The following is a 15,731-nucleotide window of genomic DNA, read 5'->3' as shown; positions in this document are numbered from 1 at the left end:
ATTCAGCCTAGGGCTGACTCAGCCAGCCTCCTGGGGCATCCCCAGTCCCTGTCACTCTCAAACCAGACAGTCAATACACAAACAGGCCAAGGCACACAGGAAGGTCAGACAAGAGAACAGCAACTTTCTAAAAGTGCTGCTCTCAAACACAGGATTCAAAAACAACCTTTCCTAAAAGATGTGTTAATAAATTCTGAGGTCAGAGATACTAGATTCTTATGTCCTATCTTGTTCCTATGGGAAGATATGCTGGTAGCCACTGTAGCCAGCATCCCCCATGTTAACCCATGGAGCAAGATAGCCTTACAATAGTGAAAAACGAAAATGGCTGTAATTCACTACCAGAGCATGTCACCTGCACCAGTACATGCTCTACCTTTCATATACACTGAACCCTGCCCAGGGGGGTACATAGGGCCTTCCATAGGGGTTACCAATGTGCACAAAAAGGGAAGGGTTAGGCCTGGTCAGTGGGGACACTGACCAGGAGGACATGGCAGTTCAGAGACTGCACACAGGCTCTGCGGTGGCAGGCCGGAGACACCATTTTAGGGCTACTCATGTGGGTGGCACAATCAGTGCTGCAGGCCCACTAGTAGGATTGGTCATCACCAGCCCTGGCACACCCAGTGCACTTTACTAGGGACTTCATGGTGATAGAAATATGCCAATCATGTATATCCAATCACAATAACAATCTACACAGGGAGCACTTACACTCTGGCACTGATCAGCAGTGGCAGAATGTCCAAATCATCTAAACCAGCAAAAACAAAATCCAGCACAGCATCAAAAATACAGGAGGTAGAGGCAAAAAGATAGGGGGAAACTACGCCAAAGATGCCAGGTCTAACACATTAAATCAGTAAAATTCAACACGCAATAAAAATCTAACTCCAATTTATATACAAAGGTTATACTTTTATGAAGAAACATACAACAAAATGACAAAAATCCAATGTAGGGACCTGGAGATATGAACTAACACTTTCTAGTGCTTAAAAAACAATAACGCCACTTTGGGACAACTGGTCACGCTTGACCGGGACAAAGTCAAAGTTTGAGGCCAACCACAATGAAGCCCTGGTGCGATAACCTAAACGGGAGGCCTCGGTCAGATTTTTCCTGGAGGATTTTCTCTCGATGTAAAGGTGACCTCTACAGCAGGTCGGATTTGCTGAAGCTTTGTCTGCCTTGTCCAGCACAAGCTGGAAGTGTTGAGCTCTTAAATAGAGCTAGGCCAACCCACTGACATGATTAAGATTCTCTAACATTCCCCTTTCAGTACCTTCACTAATCTAATTACGGAGGCTCCTATGTGGCTAGGGTGCAGGATGCTGTCCTCTTGGTGAGCCTCTGCTGTCCCAAAGTGTCATTCTCCTTTTGAAGACCTGTTTCGCAACTCTACCCATATCCTCCCTTCTGCTGTTTCAGTTTTTCTCCTACTGGAAACCCTTTGTGTCTCTAGCAGGCCACTTTGCACATCATCAAGACACCTTGGCTCACCCTGACAGAGGCTGGTCAATGAAGAGAGGACAGCTAGAAGGCTGGATTTTGGCTTACAGAAAAGAAAGCTCTATAACTTATTTTCATTTTCTGTAATAGGTATTATGAATCTAACAATGGCAAGTTGTTGGATTTATCATAAATATCATTTAGAGTCTTTGAAAAACATTTCTAGCTCGCTCCTGTCAATATTTATACTTAAATAAAATATTTCAATGTTAGGCTGTGAAGCTAGTTTTCTACAATCGGGAACAATGAAATTGGCAGTTTTCCCCTAAACAGAGCTTATAAAATATATTCTATAATGTCCCTGCTTATAGTTACAGGGCACCCTACTCGTGTGGCACCTAAGGGAGACATCAGGGTTCACTTATATGTAAAAATAAAGGTTGTTTGAGACTTTGTAAGTACCTTTAAATACAAAGACTAATTTGAATATCGTTTTGATGTAAAGGCACCCTAAAAAGCAGTGCTGCCTTTAAAATCACAGCAAGAAGCACCGTAGTACACACTTAAGTGCATTAAGTCTACTGGGCTTCTAAACCTACATGCCCTAATATATGCTAAGGACTTACAGCTAGGCTTTCGGTATCAATTGTAATTATACCTTATTACCTTGTGTTTTTAATCAGAATACAGGCCTTGGGTCTGGTTAGCAAAGCCCAGGGCGTAATCAGAGTCAGAAAACAAGTAGATTTCTCACAGCCATGATAGCCATAAAAACCTGTATGAGAAGTCGTCTGCACTAACGTTTGTAAAAACTGCAAAAAAGCTATCAATAACGAGTCTGTAGGAGGCCAAAATTAATCAACTCTGCTAATCAATGATGTTCAGAGGGTCTGGAAAAACAGCAAAAACCTACTGGAATTCACAAAACATACACACTGAAAGCAGGATAACCTACTTATGGCAAATATCTAAATGGTCCAGATTTCAGATTGAACAAATAATTGCCGAACAACCCGCCACCAGTGCAGTAACAATTGCCCCCACTTCCCCTGCAGTGTGAGGGTCCCCGAACTCCAGGGGGCCCCTCCGGCACTGTGCACCGGTGAGCCTGAGAGCCCCTGATTGAGTCCGGAGAATGGGGGGGGCCACCCTGCATGCACTTTGCAGGGGGCCCCCGTAATTTTTTTTCACCCTGCTGCCCCCCCACCTGCGGACACTGCCTTTTCTTTAGAAACCTAAAAACACTGATTTCATAGGACATATACTGCTTTGGCGCTATCTAGTAGCAAAGTATCATAAATTCAGTGCCTGAACCATAAGCATGGCAAACCGGTTTGCTAAGCACTTTTAATCTTTAATTAGTTGTCCCAGAGATTATGAGTTCCAAATTCAGGAATTAGTATTAGTTTTAGCTCCCCTGTCCTTTTACAGATTGTATAATCCAGTTTAGGTTAGTTGAATAAATGAATATGCACCGCAGCTTCAGGAGTGCGCTGATTTTTTACTTGTAAGCCTGTACCAATTGTACCCAGAAACCTCACTGGCACACGAACAAGCACACCCTCCAACCCATATTATATCAGAATGTGGCATTGTTCAAGTTCATTGTGGGCACAGCCTTTACACAGTGTGTGTGCAGACAAAATGAGTTCTGCTAGAATGAAGTGAACATTTCTCGGCTGCTGTTGCTGGTGGGGGAGTGAGCTGTGCTGCCTTTTGCAGCACCGCTGGGGACTACGTATCCCGTGCTCCTCCTGGCTCCCAAACACGATAAATTGCGAAACGCAGTCCCGCGTCCAGTGTAACTGCCAACGTTTCCTGCTGCTGTTGCTGGTGGGGGAGTGAGTAGTGTTGCCTTTTGCCTCACCACTGGGGACTATGTATCCCATGTTCCTCCTGGCTCTCAAACGCACTAAATAGCACAACGCAGTCCCGCAGCCGGTGTAGCCGCCAATGTTTCCTGCAGCTGTTGCTGGTGGGGGGGTGAGCCACGCCACCTTTCACCGTACCGCTAGGGACTACGTATCCTGTGCTCCGCTTGGCTCCTGAATGCGCTAAATAGAGCCATGCAGTCCTTTGGCATGGGATGTGCAAGGGTCAAGGGCAGGCCCATCCACGCCTGCCGGAGCAGGGCTGGGCCCCCTCTAACATCTATACAAGGAGGAAGATGACAAAGGAAGGGCAAGAAGAAGACATCCCACCCGCCTTCAGAGGAGGTAACGTTAGCTTCTTTAGATTTGTTTCTTGCCTAAGCCACTACAGCTATAGCCAAAGAGATCGCTAGCACAGAAAGAAGAATCTCAATGGGCACACACAGAGGACAGTGATAGGGAGCTACTATCAGAGGTGGGTAATGAAGTACAGACTTTGAGAACTCAACATTGAATTCCTTATCCTCCCTTACCTAACTTATCTGTTTATCCTAATCCAATGCCAAGTTGCACAGCATCTTCTGCCTCAGTATCGGATCATGTCTGTAAGGAAAAAAGAGACCTCGCTAAAGCCTCTCTCCCTAGCAATGCTAAGAGACCTAAGTAGTCTAAGATAACCGTGCCGACCCTACCAACTCTGTCAACCATGCCTACACCAGTCATCCAAGCCCAGATAAATGACATGCAACCAAAGAGCCCATTGAGAATGCAATCAAAGTGCTAATAGTGAAAAAGCCTTCGCCACCCTCGAGGGAAGGGGACAAGGATATAGGGCCTGATTCACAAAAGTAATCTGAGACAAAATCCTAACTTTATGACTTTCGGTATTCACAAAAGGCATTTAGGAGTAGTAAAGTTAGGATTTTGTCTTAACTTTGTCTTAAGTTTTGGTCTTAAGACAAAATCCTAACTTAAGTTAAACTTATCCTCCTCAAGAGTTAAAAAAACTCACTCCTACATTTAAAACTGTCATGCAAAGGTGTGGGTATGAACCCCAGTCCCTCATTAAGGACCTGGAGTTCGTCACCTGTCAACAAATGGTCCGACAGATTCACTACAATGTCATTATCTAGAGCATTCATAAAAGGGTTCTGCCCCGACAGCGTGTGATTCCAGGGGAAAAGGTTTGCTCATTGCCAAGTACACCCAAGTCAAACAAGCAAAGCTTCACTTGGATTTTACGGACCTATCTGCAGACTTTGATTGTGTTGCCTATTCTCACTTATGGGTAAATATAAAGGAAATAGGTGTTGTCCAAGTTATTATATCATTCATTAGGCAACTGTATACGAGGGCTGCTGCTTGTGTCCAATAAGGGCAACAGGGAAGGTGTACTGTTGTGTAGTTCCTATATACCCTATACAGAACCTGCGTATTCGAATAACATAAACTGTGGGATTTTTGGCAGACTGGTTCTGAGCCCCCCAACGGATTTGTTAGCCTGTTTGTTTTAGCTAGCTCACAGTGCTACTGGAATCTCCTCTTATCGGGGAGAGAATAGTTTCTGGCAACCTCAGAACATGACAACTCTGATCCTCATGATCGAGGAAACAATATACCACCTTTCGCTCAGTCACTCGTGCTCAGTTAGTTGGTCTCAGAGATACACAGAATAAACCGTCTGGGCATTTCAATAAGAATTTATTGAACAGTTGTTTTTCTCGTGTAGAAGAGATGTGCTGTAACAATCTTTAGACAGTAGCAGAGATATATGATTAGCAGTACTATGAAAGTGAAAGGATGGTATGTTTCTACCATTTTGCAGTAATCATGAATATATACAGATAAATAAAATACATGATAATAAATGCATACACCTACGATGCCTCCCTAACTAGATGTACCAAAATGTACCTTGCATCTCTGTAGGTGTTATGCCAAGAAACTCTCTAGGATCTAGTCAACCCTATTACCTGAGAAAGGAGAGAATATGGGACCCCGCCCTGGTCTCGAGTTGGACACCCCTCGAGGGATGTTAAACCACAGCGAGCTGGAGTGTCTGAATGCAGAAACCTCAGCGTCTCCGGTCAGTGTGTCGGCCAGGAAGTCATGATCTCCTTTGTCTATCTAAGCAAGACATGATGTATATATACCCTTAGGTCCCCCCAGGGGTCCTACCTTGCTGTATTACTGTGTCAGCCTAAAGGATGACGCTGGGTCTTAACTTTATACAGAGATATTATACAGGAGATGTTCATCCTGCTGTCAGTCCTGATGTGCTTCCAAGCAGCCTCATGCATAATGTATGAGTTTCGAATTAGGGAAAAACTCACGTTCTGAATGCAGTGTTGTATCTAGGTAAAAGGTCAGTCCCTATAAACCGTTATGTATGTAATGTAGGGAAGGATACAGGTGAAAGGTTGCAATGTTACCTGCGTCTATATAGGGTATCTATATGGAATATAACAGTACTAGATGGCAGTAGCGGACGGCAATAGGAGTTTCTGCAGGGCGGTGACGTGGGCAGGGGGAGGGGCAAGGTGGGGGGTAGTAATGTATGGATTACGGAGTTTAACAGGTAAGTAAACAATTAAATGAATAAAACGAATTTCGTTGAGCGCACTGCATCATGTTTGGTGATGCAGTGCGCGCAACAAAATTTGTTTTATTTATTTAAATGTTTACTTACCTGTTAAACTCCGTAATCCATACATTACTACCCCTCACCCTACCCCTCCCCCTGCCCACATCACCGCCCTGCAGAAACTCCTATTGCCGACTGCTACTGCTAGATGGTTTTCCGTCTCTAAGGGGGCTCATCAGGGGTGTGTCCTCGCCCCCTTTTTGTTCTCATTATGCCCCAATGGAGTAGAGACCCGACTGTTAGAGTCAACTTTAGATGTCCCTTCAATAAACAAGATTCATATTCTAATATTGTATGCAGTTGATTCGGTTCAAATTGCCCATACAGGAAGGGCCCTCCAGAAGTTGTTAGATACCTATGTAAATTTTATGAAAAACTTGGACTTACAAACAAATTAGGTAAAGTTATTTATTTTAGTTACAGGTCATAAAGTCAAGAAAGTTATACCTTTTTTTTGTTACAGGGTGAAAAGTGGCCCAGATGGAGATATTCTCCTACCTAGGGGTGACATTTGATAACATGACAACATGGTCCCAAATGGTGACTAATAGAGGGTTAATGCTGGAAAAAAGTATTAACGCCATATATTTATTTATTAAAAAGCTAGGGTCGAAACAACTAGATATGGTTGAAAATGTATGTGCAACAAAATCCTTTTCAGTAGCCTCCTATGGCGCCTGAGTATGGGGCCACATACTCAGGCGCTATACAATCAATAGAAGATTACTGATGGGCCTCCCTAACAGCTACTCTACCTATAATTGCTATCTCGAGTTAAATGTCCCCTACATAACTGAGCAAGCACAAGGAGATGATGGATGGAATGCTGAAACTTTTGAGACACTTACCCCCAGTCATAGATTTGGGTTGAATTCATCATCATTCATTAGCTCACTTCACCACCCCAGTTTAGACACAGCCATATGCAAATCAGTCTTAACCCTGTGCCCCATGGGGACTGGGCATTCCAAACTGCCAAGCCAGGTCCACCCTGGACCAGAAACAAGAATCCTGGGACAGGTTTCATCAGCCAGGCTAGCTTCAATCCAGTAATAAAGTGAGCAAGGGACCCACGTCTGGGCATACCCTACCAACTTAGGGCGAACAAAGGAAACACAAGGCGATGATGGACGGAGCGCTGAAACTTTTCAGACACTCACCACCAGTCACAGATCTAGGTTGAATCCATCATCGTTCTTTAGCTCACTTCGCCACCTCTGTTAATTGGAGGTGAGTGTCTGAAAATCTTTGAACCTGTTGGGAATTTAGTACTAATGGAGTAGATTTGGGTGCAGCATTTGTGAATAAAAACTGACATACCCTTTTGTATATTTTTGGGGGCAACAGTCCCTGTGTCCCAACTAGATTTTTCACTCCCACGTTTACACCTAGCATTTAGAACTAACTACATGTGCATAGTTCTATACACTCTTGGCAGTGGCAGTTCCTCCGCTATGGCGGAGGAGCGATGCCCTACTGCTTTTAAGCAGTGCCAAGTAGAAACATAAAATGATAGTAACTCAGAGCTATTATCATTTTATGCTTCATGTCCTGCGACTTTGTGGGCAAAAGGGCAGGCGGGCGAGTGGACGGGGCTTCTCTACTCTCGGAGCAGGGGAGGCTTGGTTTGCTCATTCCTAAGTGCGCAATGACTGTTTGGTCGGCCCTCTCAGGCCGCCAAAATCAGTCATGCTCACTTTCCCCATTCTCCATGCAGGCTGCATTACAGCCTGCATGGAGAACATGCCTACCCCTCCAGCGTCTGGCTGAGCAATGCAACATTGCGGTGAACAATCTTTACAACAAAACTTTTACAACGCACTACCATTACAACGCGGTCATTACAACGCAAACCATTACAACGCATTGCGCTGGGGGCGCTCTAGGATAGGGAATAAGTTTAATTTACTATCCAACACCTTCCCTAGTGTCCACGGGGACTGGAGTTGGAATAGTAAATTAAACTTTTCACTATCCAGCACCCCAAAGCGCTATGCGTTGTAATGGATTGCGATGTAAAAAACGCGTTGTAAAGGCATGCGTGGTAAAAGTATGCGTTGTAACGTCATACATCCCAACATTGCATCATTGTGATTGGCTTAGGAGAGGGAGCCTGGCTGCCTGTTTCCTGTTCCTGGAGTCGGAGACAGGAGAGCCGGAGCAGAGACGCCGGATCTGGCCTCAAGGTAAGTTTATTTATTTTGTATTCCCCGGCATGACTCCCTCCTGCGATACAACCGTCCCCCCACCCTCGAGCCATGCTGACCGCCACTGACTCTTGATGGAAAAATTCACACTTAAGAGATCCTTTTTAGAATTTAATTTATCAGAACAGAAAGTAATATTCCAGGAGTACAAATTTATATTCTTGTAATACCTTTGCGAGTAGCCCCTGATGTTACAGCATGTATTCACAATAGGAATTTTGATGGATTTTTATTTTTTGATGACACATGTTAAATTGTTTTTAAAGATCTGTCTTAAAGTGACCGACTTATGTGTTATGTGTTTTTGCTTTCTATTTGTAAAAGTTAGACCATATTAGGCTATACAATTTTATATGTAATGAATCTGTGCATAATATTAATGAACCTTGAATGTGAATTCATTTCACGTTATTTTATATTTTTAGATGGAAAAGAATACGACGCATATGTTTCTTACCTGAAGTATGCAGTGCTTGACAATGAGGAGGAGAGGAAATTTGCTTTGGATATTTTAGCCTATACTCTGGAAAACCATTTTGGATACAACTTGTGCATATTTGAACGTGATGTTGTGCCAGGTGGAGGTAAGAAAATATGCATCTTATATAAAAACGATATCTTATATATTAATTAATATCAGTAACTCGTGGTTTAAAGTCACCAATCAGAATCAACGTTTTAGGTGTTGAGAACTCGTTTTTAATCAATAATGAAATATGCAAAGAGAATTAAAAGAGACACGCTTTAGATCATGACTTCTTTATCAAAAATTGTGAAAATAAGAGAGCATGATATTTGCATGTCAACTTTTATTTTTAGTGTTCTCCTGAAGGGTTTTCATGGATCACATCCACCACCCATTCCATCAAAAATACTGACTTTCTTGTGAACGTCAAAGGTTAAACCAAAATACTACAAACATTTACAATGAACATGACAGAGAACCACACTTTACACTAGTTTAAATACAGCCACACTCAAGTCCAACCACACTGTAACTGCACTTGAGTGTCACCAGCTCCATGCTATTATGAAACGTACTGAATATAAAAAATACATTTCGGGGGAAACAATATATACCGAAGGAAATGTATAGCTGGAGTGCATGCTTTTTGGTCGGGTGTTAGACAAGCCTTTAGATTTTACTAAAATGTACTTAGAAAATCTGCTAACTTATAGGACCCTTCTGTCAGCCCTCTTCGTCCATTGGTCTGTTGAAGTGTCCTTCTTGTTTTGCTTCGGGCTTCCACTGTATACAGCATAGGGTAGGAAGTTGATTTGAGTTATTATTCTGAAAGGGACCGGCAGTGCGCCACACCCTGCCACAGTTCAAATGGCTTTTAATCCGATTCAAAGAAAGCTGTTTCTGCACAAGCATGCCAACCATCTTTTACTGTTTCTGTTTAACGTCACTACAAAAACTGTCAAAGATGACCACCTTTGCATGCTCAAACAGGGACGAATGAGTTTGAATATTTTTGTAAAACTCTATTTGATTAGCATTCAAAGATGGCCACTATGTGTGCTCTGGCAGAGGCAGCAAATTAAAAAAATCTTTTTAAAATAAAGATTTACAAAAACATTTAAAAAAACATTGCAACGTTTGACCAATTGGCTTTCCCAATGCTTTTTTTGGGTGGACCGTCCTGACTTTTAAATGATATATCTTAATATTCGAGTTCTGCATATGAAAACTGGAATATAGAAGTATCCTGAAGAAGAGCTGCCATTCCCACTATACAACACAGAACAGAAGATATGACATACACCACACAATCCTGAACAGATTGCATTCAGCAAATCGTTTGATATCCTATAATGTGCTCCAACTTTTACCTACGCTCATATAGGTCACCTCAAAGAGAACTGGCTGCTTTTCATGTTTGTGTTGCTACACTGTGAGGTTTATTTGGGAAACTGTTTTCTATATGTAACATGATGTGTCTGCTATCCTGTCTATTGGAAGATGCCATATATTTCTCATTTTGCACTGCGCAAACATGCTTTGAGGTATTGAATCATAAGAAGTGAACAGTTTTATGTCTAAGAAGCAGTGTGGCTCTTTTACCTTCCTGGTGAATATTGGCAAAATATAAGATTACAAAGAGGCCTTTAAGGAAGGTGGTTAGACAACAGTGAACTGATGAAAAAGGACAAAAACGTGTTATGACCATCATTCCTGATATAAATACGTCTAACTTCCAGTATGGCAGAAAGTGCTACAACTTACCCTTCTCAGTGCCACACAGCTCTCTGCTGCGTTGAGGTGCTGCGTTGTTTCTAATTTGTGCAGGCAGCACAGATAAGTGCAATAATGCGCGTCAACTGCTTCAACTTTCGTCTCAGCTTTAACTTGGAACTTTCCCGTTATCTAACAACAGGGATCTCGGTGGTAAATTGTTTTGGTTGAGTGTGTAGAGCTGAGGAAACGATTTGCTTGCCATTGGCACACCTTTTGAACGAGTCTGCTGATATTACTGCTGCTCTAATCCTGGATGTGTGCACCGCAAACTGTACTGCGACTTCCCCACAGCTGTAACACATGCTCATAATCAAACTACTCTTTTCACCCTGCACTGAAAAAGACACCAATCACCCAGCAGTAAGGCACTTTCGCCCTGCACTCAAACATCCCTCAACCAGCACTCATGCACCATTCACCCTGAACAGAACCACTCATGCCATTCTCCCTGTACGCACTCGCTGCTCCAGCACCTCTCACCTTGCAATCACACACCTCACCATGGATTCAGACACCTTTCACCCTGCAGTCACGTGACACTCATGAACCTCTTACCTGTTAGTTACTCACTGCTCACCCAGCAGTCGCTCATTGCTTACCCTGCATCCACACACCACTCGCCCTGCACTCACAGATCATTCACACACCTATCTCAATGTAATTACATTTACACACCACGAAAAGCATGCACACAGCCCTATCCATGCACACACACACCATTCATTTTGTGAACACACACAACACTCACCCTGAACTCACATCTCTCACCCTGCACTCACACACCCTCATCTTGAACTCACTTACTACTCACCCTTCACTCACATACCTATCACTCTGCACTCACACCACTCACTGGGCACTTTCTCAACTCACCTTGTGACACACAATCTGCTCTCCGTACTGATAAATCACTATCTCAAGAACAGCTCACACCGCACTCATACAACACCCACGTGTTCATCTTGCAGACATTTACCACTCACCCTGAACTCGCACGTATGCACTGGTTGATCACAAGAAGCCATGTGGGGAGAGAGGTGACCCATTGCTGCAGGAACACAGGGGCATATTATCAAGGAGGGCGATAAGAGAGGGGCTGCTTAGCATTTTAAAACAAGAGGCCATGTAGGATACTTAATGAGCCCTGAATTGTTATGTAGCTGCCTAAACCAGTATCAATAAATGCATATAAGACATCATACATACAAAAGCATGATGTTTTCTCTACACACACAGGGATATTAGGGTATACCCCTACTGGTGATGGTGCACTTTACAAACACACATAACAAAACATTTTCCCAGCCCTGCTTACATTTTCCCCTAAAAACTGGATCCCGGCATGTGCTGACACTTAGAAAAGGATGGCTGAAAAAACATTATTTTCTGCAATGGCATTTCACTACGAAATATAATTATATCTAAAACACATAAGGCGGCTGAATAGAGAAGCTTTGCAATGGCATAAGCTCAGTGGCAGCCACCACAAGCAAGAAGTGGTGAGGCAGGTGGAGGGGGCAAGGGGAGCGCTAGGGGGAGTTTAATAATTTTAATTTAAAAAAAGAAAGGAAAGCGTACCTGAAGCTGTGGGCCCCCTCTTGTGTCACACCTCGGTCTTCCTGGCCCAACCAGACACTGGGGCAGCATCACAGACTCCCTGTGCAATCTGGGCGCTGCTCTGATTCTATGAGAGCAGCATGGGAATTGGCCTGAGCGGGCTGGTTTGACACTCTGCTCAGGTACAGGAGTCTCTGCTGTTTCTCCAACCTTGCTGTTCCTAAGTGAGCATGTGTGTTTGGTCAGCCTGAGATGGGTAGCCAAACACACATGCACACTTAGAAGTGCACCAACCCAGTCATCCTCCACCTCCCATTGCCTCCCCTCCCCTCCCTACATTGATAGTATATCATTTTATTTTTCAGGTGCTTGCTCTGAGCCAGTGGGGCGATGATCCTCAGTTATCCACTGCAAAAGGACGGATCGTGCATAAGCTGGAAGCCAGCAGTAGAGACTCCCTCCCTCTTTTACTCACCTCTGACCGAATCTTAGGCTACTCTATTTGGAGTCTTACCTATTTCTAATTGTATTCTATCCTCCTCGTTGTAATTATGTTCCCCTCTCTTTTCCTCTCCTTCCTGTTACTTTCACTTCCCTTTCACGTTTCTAATGTCAGCTCATTCTCCTCCAACTCAACCACTTGAATGCCCCTCCCTCAATATCTTTTGTGCCCTTAAGTTTTAAAACGTGTGTCTTCCTCGCAGTCTCTTCCCCTCTAACTCTCTCCAGCAACTCTGAAGGTCTCCAGCTCTCAGTCCATTTCTCAGTCACTCTTTCAATACGTCCTCTACCATCTCAAGCTTTAGTAGTAATGTGAATGTTTTACCCTGGTGCAACATAAAAACGCCCAAAACACAGGCATACTGTTTTACTCAATGACCTTATCTTACAACAGTACTTCTGACTGCTACCCGAGAGGCCCTCTTCAATTGTGAGCAGTTTATTCAGTTGTGGATTGCACTGTGGTACTTGCAGCTTTAAAGTTAATTCCCAAGCCTAAAATCAAATCAAAACTGCAACCACCAAAATGCAAATTCAAATATAGGACTGGATGTACTGATGGCACTAGGCACCAGAAGCTTTGACATCTGCTGTTTTCGCAGACATATGATTGCTGGATGGTTCAGTTAGTTAACACTCTCTGCTGATGTATGCAGTGATCTTCAGGTCATGCGTCTGAGGCAAGTTTGACTCAGTCTTCCATCATTCCAACAGCGGTATACTGAATGCCACTGAATTGGCATACCTGACAAGTGAGCGCCTATCACTTGTGACACCCTAAACAAGCCCTGCCGTTTTGGCCAACACCACATTGCTTAGTGAATCGTGTAGGCGGTTGTGCCCAAACAAACCTGCACCTGGCTGTTAGGTAAATACAAGAGTTTAAATGTAAGGGAGGATTCAAAAGTTGAAATGAGGTAAAGGTGCCCCCAAACGTAACACGAAAAGCTGGGGGTTAGTAGGCGAAAAGGGGTATGGTGCATGAAGGAAAAAAGTTAGAAACGTAAAGACAGTGTAGGAGGTAGGCAGTTGAACATGCTGTTCATGACATTCTGTCAGCAGTATGAAGACATGCAGGAGGCCAACATCAGAGCTGTGGGTGTTTTGCTTGGACTAGAAATGCGCACATAACAGCCCTTTGTTCAGCCTTAGCACAGGCTGAAACTAAAAGCCTCTTGTTTTGATCCACTTTTGTAGGATCTATGGGGCACATGCATCAATGTATGCTTTTGCGAATCCTTAATTGTGATTATCAAGAAATCACAATTAAGGAATTGCTAAAGCCTATGCATGTTGGAATCGCTATAAAATTTGTGATTCCCAAACATTCCTTAATTGCGATTCGCAAATTGCAAGTCACAATTAAGGAATGCCTTCCCATTCATTCCTATAGGCCTACAGGCCCATAGGAATGAATGGGAAATTGCATGCGCAATTTGCGAGTACCCAGTAGGTACTCGCAAATTGCGCATGCAATCTCAAGGGTGCAAGGGTGTCAAAAGGTCACCCTGTTGCACCCCTGAAATTGCAATTTGCGAGTACCCAATAGGTACTCACAAATTGCGCATGCAATCTCAAGGGTGCAAGGGTGTCAAAAGGACACCCTGTTGCACCCCTGAAATTGATCTGTGCACACATTTTGCATGTGTGTGTGTAACCTACAACTTTGAAAAATGCCCTTTAGTGCATTTTTCAAGGTTTTTGCAAATTACCATCAAGTTCAAATTGATTGTAATTTGTGACCCCTATTAGAGAAATCACTATTTGCGATTTGATCATGCATTGCATTTAAGGAATTACAATTTGCGTTTCTTTAAATGCACTTGTAATTTAAGAAGTCGCAATAAATTGCGATTTCTTAAATTGCGAGAGCCTTACAGTTTGATGCATCGCAGAAGCCCTTTTTGCGGGCATAAACGTGCGATTTTTGCGAATCGCACCGTTTGCGCTCGCAAAAAAGGTTGATGCATGGGCCTGTTTGCTCCCACACTTTAAGTTGGCAAAATATTTCATCGTTTGCCAAGTGTTCTGTCAGCACACTGAGCATGCTTGGTTTCCTGGGCTAGTAACCAGCCTTGAATAACTCCCTGGCAGTTAAACAGAACAACTTACTTCCCTTAGCTTTCATCCTGCACCTCAGCTACGAACTTTCACCAGTTAGAAGAGAATCAAAAAAGTCCACACACTGGAATTCCTCTGGCTTTGAAAGAGTTTTGCTAGAGACCAGGGTTAGGGCAGCAGGTGCAGGCACAGAGTCAGAAGTATATATATGGGGGGAATGGCCCTCGAGTATGATGAATCACTAAATCTGTGCACTATAGTCTTTTTTTCCTAAATACTTTTAGGGTAAAAGGTACAATATACAACGTTTTAAAGCACACAATGCTCTTTGGTGCTTTTTTACACGATTTGATGTACTAATAAATAGTGACCCCCAGAACATTTCGGTACAAGAATATTGAGGACAGAATTTCGAAGGATATGTGCACACATGGACCTATGCATTTACTATTTCTAACTATTCTTCTGTGAACCATGAAGATATGTATATCGCGTAGGTACATATATGTGGAGTAAGGTATAGAAAATACATACTTACCTAGTCTTTGGATATTTTGGATTTTATATTCTTTCCTCAATAATCTGTGCCATCCATATTCTGGTATTGATATTCAGGATTCACACCGTATGATTCTTTATCAAGGAATCAATTTACCACAATACAACTTAAAATCCTATCAGTTAGATAGGATTTAAAGAAGAGGAGCGTAAAGTTTTGAAGTCAGCTGACTTGATACATTGTGTGTTTTCTAAACTGTTCAAGATTTGTGAAATGCAAAGATGATAAAGTTATTTTTTTTTTAAATAGGCTGGCCCTAGCTCAAAGCCCTCCCTCCCACGTCATTTACCTGAGGTGGTAGAGGTCCATTTTCTACACTCAGCAAGTATTTTGCTGGAGGATGTCCTATCTAGGACATTTTTCATCACAAAATCATCACACTTGGAAGGCCTGAATGGGTAAACCTTACCTCAAGTACAGTTAGAAAACGTAATGAGCTTTGTAAAGTGGGGAGTTTCCTAATTCCATCCAACTTCGCATATGAAGCACTAATTTTAAATAACTTTAAAGCTTGGACTATATCCTTCAAGATAAGTTACTAAAGAGAGTCACTCTTCCTTTGATAGAAATTAGAAGAAAGGTTCAGTCATTTTAGAAAGATGGAGACAAGTCAGAGAGACTTTTACTTGATACC

General features: G+C 42.9%; 1 protein-coding gene across 1 annotated transcript in view; it reads left to right on the top strand.

The window, feature by feature from the left end:
- IL18R1 (interleukin 18 receptor 1) overlaps positions 1-15,731 on the top strand; it is a 305,537-nt gene that overhangs the window by 226,049 nt on the left and 63,757 nt on the right. Inside the window, 1 exon segment of the mRNA XM_078658948.1 lies at positions 8,603-8,761. Coding sequence (XP_078515074.1) covers positions 8,603-8,761 — 159 coding nt within the window.

Source organism: Lissotriton helveticus, chromosome 8, assembly GCF_964261635.1.
Source record: "Lissotriton helveticus chromosome 8, aLisHel1.1, whole genome shotgun sequence".
NCBI lineage: Eukaryota > Metazoa > Chordata > Amphibia > Caudata > Salamandridae > Lissotriton > Lissotriton helveticus.
Note: the sequence above shows the minus strand (reverse complement) of the source record. Positions and strands in the feature narration are given on the sequence as shown.